This window comes from Branchiostoma belcheri, unplaced genomic scaffold, assembly GCF_001625305.1.
Source record: "Branchiostoma belcheri isolate BF01 breed outbred unplaced genomic scaffold, Haploidv18h27 scaffold306, whole genome shotgun sequence".
In the NCBI taxonomy this organism is placed as follows: domain Eukaryota; kingdom Metazoa; phylum Chordata; class Leptocardii; order Amphioxiformes; family Branchiostomatidae; genus Branchiostoma; species Branchiostoma belcheri.
In genome coordinates this window covers 19,853-30,976 of record NW_017803917.1, presented here as the reverse complement: position 1 = coordinate 30,976, position 11,124 = coordinate 19,853, and the positions used below count along the sequence as shown (strand labels likewise).

The 11,124-nt window shown below is 40.6% G+C and overlaps 1 protein-coding gene across 1 annotated transcript in view; it reads left to right on the top strand.

Annotated features, from left to right (window-relative positions):
- The window catches only part of LOC109474383 (unconventional myosin-VIIa-like), a gene marked incomplete at its 3' end in the record, with an annotated part of 39,629 nt that overhangs the window by 8,786 nt on the left and 19,719 nt on the right, over window positions 1–11,124 (top strand). The window contains exons 3-7 of the mRNA XM_019774683.1: window positions 2,594–2,704; window positions 4,452–4,534; window positions 5,010–5,073; window positions 6,890–7,002; window positions 9,554–9,628. Of these exons, the coding sequence (XP_019630242.1) occupies window positions 2,594–2,704; window positions 4,452–4,534; window positions 5,010–5,073; window positions 6,890–7,002; window positions 9,554–9,628 (446 nt within the window). The remainder of the gene's footprint in view (window positions 1–2,593; window positions 2,705–4,451; window positions 4,535–5,009; window positions 5,074–6,889; window positions 7,003–9,553; window positions 9,629–11,124) is intronic.

The following is an 11,124-nucleotide window of genomic DNA, read 5'->3' as shown; positions in this document are numbered from 1 at the left end:
CTGAATATTGCTACAGTATTGTTTCCACCATGTTTCCACCATATGTACCTGTATCTGTTGTTTCCACCATGAAATTTTGAAGACCTTTCTGCAAAATTGGATCCTTGCAAAATATGATGACTTTACTGGTGGTTATTGTCAAATACCTAAAGATCTGTGAGAATTCTAATGTATCACAATTCACTAATTGGATACATGTAAAATGTATATAACGGGAGGGGTCCTAACCCGACATATGTTTCATGCAAACACACATTTCTTCTGACCTAACACCCATGCAACAACAAAAATTGAGCTTTAAGTGACAGATAAAGACAATGATTAAAGCTGGACAGCAGTGTATTTCAAGTCAGTACAGCGTAATGATTCTCGAAACTTACGGCATGTTTTTTGGTTTTTGTGTCATTTTGCCAGTGGAACGATCTATATAGGGTTGCCCAATTCTGACTTAGTATTCCCCAAGAAGAATAGTCTGAAATGTAGGCACAGCCACAAATATTTTGATCAAAAACATTATTGCTGGGATCAGAAATGTTACTGGGTTCTCCATAGTGGGAGTTGTTTATTGTTTTGATTGGTAAAACGCAGGGTAAAAACGCTAAACATTTAGCATTGCTACTCACGCCTACGTACGCCAGGTTAAGTACATTTTAAAATCACACTGAAAATGCCAAAAATCCGCATAGAAATATATATTTACCTGAAATATTCTTGGAACTGTGCATTTCTTCACCAGAATATCAACGTGTATACATGCGTTTTAGCGCTTATATTCAAACAAAGAAAAGTTGTTTACATGTGTGTGGCTTGTGTTCACCGCCAGCACTTCGGCTGCTGATGGAACAACCAATCAGAGACGTGAAATGCGGACATGTGGCGCAGGATTTGCATGCTGTCTAAAGATGCAGGCAATGGCAGGCAATGTGCAAGAGACACATTTTTGTGTCATATCAGTGGGGTCGGGTCGGGTTAATGGAAAAAGGAGTCCAGTCCGATTGGCGGAAAAAGCAGTCCAGTCCGATTTTGGGGTGGAAAAAGCAGTCCGGTGGTTTCTACGAAATTTTACGAAAGACCATAGGCACAATTTTTTCTTGTGTGTGTACTTCTAGTTTCTATGGGTACTTTGAGTTTCTATGAGTGCTTAGAGTTTCTATGGGTACTTAGAGTTTCTATGACTATTTAGAGTTTGTATGGGAACTTGAATTAGCATATATGTGACTCACTATATGCCGCCTTAACCCGTAATTCAGGCAGCCTTGGGTGAGGAATAGCGGACAACTGATTTACACATCTTGGGACCACCGAAAAGTAGTTTCTATACATACAGGTCACCTATCCACAATAAACAAAAGTTTAACTTATTAAGGGATTCTTTCTTACAATTGTACTTCCGGTACTTACATGCTTGTCGGTGTAATGCAAAGTCTGCCATACGTGGCTTTAGCAGGGGCCGGCTGGATGTTGGGCAGCTGGCAACCGTAAAGCGATTTAATCAGGCAACTTGCAAGCAGGATCGGCCCTGGAAATCTCGTCAGTTGACCGCTTCATCTTTTGACTAATTATTATTACTTATATGTAAGTAAATAATCCGGAGGCATGATGATGATGATGATATGTAAGTTACAAACTGTAAGTTCCCATGCAAACTCTAAGCACTTATAGAAACTCTACTAGTAAGTACCCATAGAAACTCGAAGTACTCATAGAAACTCAAAGTACTCATAGAAACTCGAAGTACCCATAGAAACTAGAAGTACACACACAAGAAAAAAATTGTGCCTATGGTCTTTCATAAAATTTCGTAGAAACCACCGGACTGCTTTTTCCACCCCAAAATCGGACTGGACTGCTTTTTCCGCCAATCGGACTGGACTCCTTTTTCCATTAACCCATGTCAGTGTTTGAAAATATATTTTTCCTCGGGACAGTCTCCTCACGGGCTTAAGCCGTCCGTCCCCAGCGGGAAGAGGGCGTCAAAGGACGGCTGGACGGCCGCCTGGCGGAAACACTGATGCTGCAACAATGATTTTTCAAACTAGTTCGGAATTAGGGATAGATCGGAATTAGGGCACCCCCCGTTTGTTATGTTCCGCATCTAGCTCTTGTTTTTGTTGTATGGAGTTGGGGTGATGTTACTTTCTGCATTGTTACTAATTTATAATTTCCGAAAATAGTTTCATCAGGTTGGTAAGGTATAGGATATAGGAGTTTTCTTTTACACAACCAAAATTTCTCACCTAAGTGCTTACGTTTCGATGTCTATCAGACACCTTCAGAGCTTCTGACTGGAGTTCTGCTGCTCTTGCTTGCTCTACATCTGTATCTGATTCTACATGTCAAATGTACCTTGTACCTTGATTTTGGATGGGACATGTGTAGACGTGGCAACTGCCTTATGATTTTCAATGCAATTGGTTATGTTTGTCTTGCAAGAAAACTACAGATTAAAGGAAAAACAAGCATATTTACCTGAATGTCAGGTAAAGTAAATCATTTTCTTTATTTATTCATACATGTATAACATTATAGCATACTGTTAAACTGTCCATCTGATATTCAACTGCATTTTCTCTTCTTTTTTTCAAATTGGCAGTCATCAGTATGGTTCGATGGTGGTGCAGGCTACCCACTGCCTGGAGAAGTTCTGGGTTTCCTTGGAGTAAAATCTACCCAGCTGCAGATCAGAAATGTCTTGGATGAACAGGTATGCTGCTCTTCTATCAAGCTGATTTTCAACATCTATATGATTATATTTATATAGTTGTGTTTGAGACAATTTGCTACAAATTTCAAACCAAAAGCTAAGTTTCAACAGACTACTAACTATACTTTGCTAACTATAGCCCAAAGTCAGCGGCTACAGGAGTCGTAAATTAGGACTTTATACAGGTGATGACTGCATGTGGGGTATGTTTACCATAGTATAATTTTGAAACTTGCTTTACATGTAAATGTGGCTCACAGGACAATCCTATATAAGGTCAATGTTCCAAGAAGGCTGATAGTCTATTCCAAATACATGCAAGTCTAGGAATATACGAGGAAGCAAACTGTTGGGTTTTTGTTCTGAAAGTAGGCATCATGTTGGATCTAGAGCTCCTCACGCTTCTTGACGAGAAAGATACGAGTTTAACTAGGCCAGAGTCACACAGATTACTCGGCGGGCACAGTGAAAGAGTGTGAGGAGGCTGAGTGATATGAAGAAAGTGTCAGATTGGTTAATTGAAAATAGACATAGACTTTCTCTTCATCCTGATAAGACAAAGTCCATGCTCTTCGGTGCCCCACAGAAGCTGGGACATGTTGGGAGAACACACTCCAGGATCATGTCCCAGTTGATAAACTGTTAGCGGAGCTGAGGCGGGGATGGTGTCTGTGAGAAATCGGACAGAAAAACTGTGGGAACAGTTCACATTTTAAACAGGGGTGATTTAGGAACAATCCATTTGTGCGAGAGGGGGATCGGTCCATTTTTGGTACGGGGGATGTGGTGAAGCCATGCTGCATTTACTCCCGATCAAATGGCCTTTCTACTATTCTAGGGGAAATTTGGAATGGAGAGGAAGAATGGGTGAAATGTGCTGTATTTGCTCTTGAGCAAATGTTGGCCTTTCTAGTTTTGAATAATTCCTTATAGGTTCTGCAAATGATGGTGTCTTAATTAACTTAACGCCACACAGCTGACTCCATTTTTTTAATATGGATGACATCCTCTGAAGGCTCCCAGACTAGTGTGCATGGGCCAGATCTGTGTACCGGGTACATGTGTACCAGTTTTGTACCAGAAAAATAGATCAGGTACAGGTCCAAAATACCTAATCCGTCAGTACCGGTTTTGTACCTCAATAATATCACACTAATTATATGCCTATATGTGACCTAAAATGTTTAAATAGCTGGTCCCCCATGGGACCTAAAGTAAGGACAGCATGTTGTGTAACAGACTGACAGTGTTAACCACCCTGAAAGATCTGTTGTGTATTAGTTACTCTCCCTCTAGATGTCACTTTGGGCCACAACAATCATTGTGAGCGACGGCTCTCTTTAGACATGTGACCAGCTAGGAAGCGTGGCGGACACCCGCAGTGCAGGATAGCACGCTGTGCGAAAATTCAGAATGGCGAGAGAACCCCTTCTTTTGGCCTGCTGCAGCAGATTGTTCTTATATTCTAATTATAAGCAATATGATGATATCCAATATTAGATAGACATTTAGCAAAGAACTGATATAAAGTGAATAAGCAAATAATTACGTCTATATGCAATGTCTCTGAAAGTAGGCATCCAATAAAATAAAACAACATATTTCCTAAAAGAACAGAACAAACGGGTCACTATAATATCCTAATTTCAGAAGAAAGGAACATCATTGGAATGTGTTTATTAAGATCTTATTTGCATAATTTGGACATATATCAAACTTGACTTTTAAAGTCTTGTTCTGATTTCAGATTTTCATTGTGGAGACTGACAGCCCTTCTATCCGCCCCAGGAACAGGGATGAAGACGGCATGGCAAACATGATAAACCTGAGGTACAGTTTTGTATTGTCCAACTGAGGTACATGTACATGTCGTTAACTCAGATATTCTATTGTGCAGGTACCAGTTTTGTGCGGGCGCACTTACTGGTACTAGTAACAATGTACTGTATTCTAAAACAAGTAAAAAAACTACAACTTCCAACACAAATGGAATGGATTTAACATCTGTGTCCATAATATCACCAGGGTCCATAATATCGCCACCTTGAGAAATACAATGTAGTGTGCTTTAAGATATTTTTACTGCAACATACCCTAGGTACATGTGTATGTACATTTGATGTGTGAAGGAGTACATACCAAAAGTATGTTGCAGTAAAAATATCTTTAAGCACACTGTTCCTCAAGCCTCAGTCAAGGTGACGATATTATGGACCCTGGTGATATTATGGACACAGATGTTACCCAAATTTGTACCGATGGAATGTGTAACTCTTAGTTAAACTGGTCTCATATTCACTTGCAGGGTATTACATGAGGGCTCAGTCATCCTTAACTTGAAGAGAAGATTTGAAGAACATCAGATCTATGTAAGTACTACATGTACTATGTACTTTTTGAACAGATCAGCTGAGTTTGCATTGAAAGTTTAAAAATCTTACCTGAACGGTGCACAAACCAGTTCTTTTACGACGGGTCCATGGCAGCGCTCGGTAGAAAATGTGATGGGGTTTGGATTGGTCATGTATGAGTTCACATTTCTCACAATCTACTGTAAAATGACGCTAACTACCAACACGGCTGAAAAGTGTAAGAAGTCAGGTGTGTTTTGGGTGACAATTGATTTCGGACCCAAAGCTTACTTCCAGGTATCCTTCCACCTTGAATGAATCAGGACTAATGTTATTGTTTTCAACAGGATTGTCATTGTCTTCCTATCTTTGTAATTTCATCTTTTTCCAACATTTTTGTGGGTTTGTTTTACTAAGGTTATGTAGATTGTTCTATTGCCTTTCCTTAAAGAGCTTTCTTTCTATGTGATGCAATATGTTTATCTTATCTATCTTAGAATACATGTACATGTATATACAATTGGACAGACCTTCGCCAGTAATTTAGGCAACACTCTGTAAAGCATAGTACTCATAGAACCTGTATAGTATTATACAACTGCTCATTGTACTCAATATTATGAATATAGTACAGCATAGCTTAAGCCTTGGTCACAACCCGCTGTATGCACAATTGCGTGCTGTCTACGTACAAAAACGTGGGCAAATTTTTGGGATCTGTAAATGGTGAGTACCACCTCCGTACGGAATCCTACGGATTTGGAAGCATGCAGACATGCCGTAGAACTTTAAGTGCATGTAAAACTTTCTCTGCATGCGGGCTGCGGATTCATCCCTTGTACGAGCTAGTACAGGCGACGCGCATGTCCTGTACATACCGGTACGTACCGTACGTAAGCAGCACGTTTGAGTACGGCCTCCATATGGTGTGGCAATCGCACAGAGATCGTACGTTGTAAGCACGTACAACTCACCACTTGCGCAACGAACGATGCACACGCTCCAATCGCTCACGGCATGCAGACCACATACTTACACCTTTGCAACCGTGTGAGTGACGTGCGTTTGGCGTACTGCTCATGCCAGTCCTTCCCCATGTTTTCAGAAAAACGTAGTAGACATGGCCTCCCAAAGGAACGTACAGACAAAAAGCATACACGGCGGGTTGTGACAGAGGCTTTAGAATGTACACAAAAGAGATTACTAGTTCTTAGTACAGTTGTAGTTCTATTCAACCTCCTGCCAGACATACCGATGAACTGATATGTAAAATTTTGATAGACTCGCACCAGCTAGTGATCTTATTATCTGCCATACGTTGTACCTCAGGGCTTGAAATTCATTTTTGGGAATAGGTGCACTGGTGCACCCAACCTAAATAATTAGGTGCACAAAAAATTTTGGGGTGCACCATAAGATAAAATTCAATTTGGTAGAATGTCAGAAAAACTAATCAGAAAATGCTAAAGAAAAGTACTGGTACTACAACAATGCTTTTATTACTTTTCTGACACTTAGATGTTGGCAATGTTAAGAATATGCTGTATACTACTATACATTTGACAACTTTACATGTGGAAAAATTGGGTGCACAGCTCCAAAATGTAACTTAGGTGCACATGCATCCAGTATTTCGAGCCCTGTACCTGTTACAATCATTGTGCAATAAAGTTTGACTAGACATACACAAAGACGGACCAAAAACAATATCTCCGTTTTTCATGGAGTTGAAAATATGGTGGTTTCAAACACTACCTGAAATTAGGTCAGAGAAACAACCCAATGTTTCACACTCATATCTTACTGTTACAATGTTTTCCTTGTTTGGTACCAGACTTACATTGGCTCCATCTTGGTGGCACTGAACCCCTACAAACCATGTGACATCTATGGGGTTGATGTAGTGAAGGAATATCAGAAAGCCATGATCGGTGACAACCTTCCCCCGTAAGTCAGACGATTATTTGACAAAAGCTGTTTTAATGTTAATCATCATTGGTTACCTTCTTATTCAGTTTCATACAGTACCATCATCACTAATTCCCTCACTGTAAGTGATGTACAATGTTGATGTACATTTGTAACAAGATCTTGTGTTCTTATGACTTGCTACATGTATTTGTAACCTCCAAAAAATAGTAATGGAATCTTCTTGAAGCCTAGTGTTTGAAAGGAATGTACAAAAATGTAGTCTGTGTAACAAACTCTCACTAGGCTCTTGGGAGCCCCTCCCTGTATAGTTTGTCATCATTCACCTCTCAGGTCCTGTTAATGATGTAGAAATTAAATCTGTTCAAAGTACTCTGCCGGTAATAGTCAAGTTGATTCAAGTCAATTTGGATTAAACAAATCCTGGAACATGGCCATCCTGGCCTGTCACTCATGCGACTTTACTGTAGGGTCATTGACCTGACATGAACTGATACCAAGCAAGTGAATCATGGGTCGGTGGAGTTTCATCGAACACATGTGTTTGATCACGCGCATATGGGGCCACTCTACCTCCCTACTTTGTCATGAGCCTTCCGAATCAGGCAGCTTTTGAGCTTGTCTCGACTTTTCTTGGGTTTGGTCTTGACTTGGGGGGTCTGATCCCTGTCATGACAGCTCTGCTGCGTGCACGTGCAGCCTGTTGCTGCAAGTTACCAGCTCTCACAACTCTTAAACAGAAGGCTTGGAGGTGCATGGATCAGTGACATCGGTAGAGTCATCGTCGTCTTCACTACTGTCGTCCAACGTGCCGCTTGTGTGAGACACACAAGTGGTACTTTTAATGTTTTAGGTCATATAATTTATGCAAAATTAAATTGACTACCAATTGATTTAGACCAGTTGTAATTTCAAATCAGAAAAATATGAAGTGGGCAAATCCGAATTTTTGTGGCCTTATCAACATTTGGCATGTGAAAAAATCATGATATAAAAACAATATTTATGAAGTCAGAGCTCTGTTCGCTGATATGTCGAAAGCCTTCGACCGAGTCGACCATGCTATTCTGCTACAGCATGTGATCGATATCCAGGCTAGTCCACACATGGTAACGTGGATTCACAGCTATCTCAGCGGTCGGCGTCAGAGAGTAGTGGTCAACGGGGTGGCCAGCTCCTGGAAGGAGCCAACATCAGGTGTCCCACAGGGTGGTGTGCTGTCTCCATACCTCTTTCTGCTATTCATGGCATCAAGAACAACAGTTCATCCTGACACCATGAACGTGGGATATGCAGACGATGTCTCCATGTCCAGAACTATTCTTGTACGCCAAGCAGATGAAGACAACACACTCAAGGAAGAAACATCTCACCTTGACTCTTGGGCCAACACCAACAACATGCTGTTAAATGGGAAGAAGAGTCAAATGCTACAAATATGTCTCTGCAGATCTGTTCCCAGCCCACCAAGGCTATCCCTAGGGGGAGCGTGCGTACCCTGGGTTGACAGTGCAAAAGGCCTTGGCTTCATCCTCGACAAGAACTTAACCCTCCAAGAACAAGTCACTTCTATGGTCACAAAAGCCTCTCGTAGACTTCATTATCTGAGGCTACTCTCTAAACAAGGAACCAGTGTTGCAGACTTGGTCTTGGTATACCTGGCACTTGTGCGTCCTGTACTTGAGTATGGACATGTCCTACTTGTTGGATGTAGCAAGGAACAGGAGCGTGCGATGGAGCGGGTCCAACAGCGAGCCCTCCGCATCATCAGCCGAGCTGGCAGGCATGACGTTCCCGAACTACCCACCCTGCAGTCGAGGCGCGAGGATGCCGCTGTGAAACTCTTTAGACAGATGCTCCAGGAGGACCACCCCCTACATGACCTCGTCCCTGTCTCTAGAGCTAACACCACTGGACGCTCTCTTAGGAACAAGAACACTATATCCATCCCCCCCAGCCAGAACAAAAAGACTCCAGAACTCGTTCCTACATCAGTCTATCAGACTATACAACCAGACTGTGTAAACGTGTCATATCTGGGATGCCCTGTTGATTTAATGTATATATTTTAATAGTATGTATATATGTGTAATATATGTTATGTACTTATCTTGCTGTTATTGCTGTAAATACCAATGCCATTCAGGCAACACATATTTTTGTATGTCTGCAACGTTGGTATGAAATAAAGAATTGAATTTATCCCCCATACCTGTGATATGGATATTTTTGCTAAACCCTGCCCTTCTCTGATATATTCAACTTGTGGAAACTGATGAATAATAAGACCCTCACTCTTCTCTAAACTGTATTTGAAGATGGTTAGGGTATAGAATTTTCTTCTTACACAACCAGTAAGGTTCTCACCTGCTTACGTTTCGATGTGTATCAGACACCTTTCTCAGAGCTTCTGACTGGAGTTCTGCAACTCTGAAATTATTTACGGGTGAATTTGAAGACCATTATACTATCTTTCCTTTTGTGGAAGAATATGTAGAATTAAATTGTAGAGGCCAGCTGGAGTCTATGCAAAATGTCAATGAAAGTCTGATTCTTTGCTTTTGTGTAGGCACTTGTTTGCAGTTGCCAACACTGCATTTCTCAAGATGGTCCGAACCAGCAAGAATCAAACTGTGGTTATAAGGTAAGTCTACAGATTATAGAGCGGTAACCAACATCTTTCCGTCTTGGGAGACGATAGATTTCGCACCCAGTGGTATGTGTGTGTGTGTGTGTGTGTATATGTATGTATGTATGTATGTATGTATGTATATATAACATATACATATACATATACATATACATACATACATACATACATACACACATACATACATACATACATATATATATAACGTTATATGTGTGTATATTTTTTAGGGAGAGAGAGATACAAACATACATAATTAACGAAAGTTATATACATACTAGAAAGGCCAATATTTGCTTTGGAGCAAATACAGCGATGGGTTCACCACATTTTACGACATGGCAGGGAAAGAATGAGAAACACATTAGGGAAAACAATGATTTACATTGATATAACTATAATATGAAGTAACATACAACTAAAACAACAGTTGGATAGCTATTCCCTACTTTATTGGTTAGGATTTTTAATTGTATAATGCAAACTGTTGATTTTCAAAATAAATAAAAAAACGTTCATGCCCCGCATTCCAATGCTGGAGCAGAAAAGCTTGAAATACCTACCAAAACACTTGAATAAAGACATACTGTCAGTATGGAAATGCTCTGTGCAGGTGTTAATCAAGTTAAATCCCAACAGCCAATCAGCAAGAAATGCTCTGTGCAGGTGGAAATGCTCTGTGCAGGTGTTAATCAAGTTAAATCCCAACAGCCAATCAGCAAGAAGTATAGAGGAAAGCTGCATGCCTATTGGTTGATGCCCTGCATTCCATTGTGATGACTCATGCCCAGACGTGGTAAACACGGCACACTAACACACTACATTTGCTATAACACAGCCAAAAAACTCAAATAAAACCATTCTAAAAGCCTGTATCACAAAAATTTAAAAAACGCCTAGGGGTATTTGCCCACTGTACCTCCATACCAAATTTCAGGACCTTAGGCCCTAAAATGAAGAAGCTGAATCCATTTAAAGAATGGCAGGAGGAGAAGGAGGAGGAGGAGAAGAAACATCAGAAAAAGCAATATGGGTTCACCACCACTTCGTGGTGTGGTGAACCCATAAATATACATATGTAATGTATATGTATGTATATTTATCTAAGATATACATGTTTAACATACATACAGTGAAACCTGTCCAATCTGGCCACCCAGGGGACCAACAAAAAAGTGGTCACCTTGGACAGGTGGTCTCCTTGAAGAGGGTTGCCTCACAACATGACTGAGGCATAAATGGTTTCCAAGTCAAGATGTTTTAATGTCAATTGTATAAGCATCTTCAGTTCTGTGGTAAATGCATGTGGGGAGGGTGGCACATGGAACAATTTATGTGGAACAAAAACAATCCAGCAGTTGAGGCAAACTGACTGGTTTCTCATCAGTTATTATCAATGAATTAGTTATTATCATTATCAATAATCAAGATGACTGAAAAACGATGTGGTCACCATGGGCAGGTATCAGGCCTTGAGCGGACCCAACTCA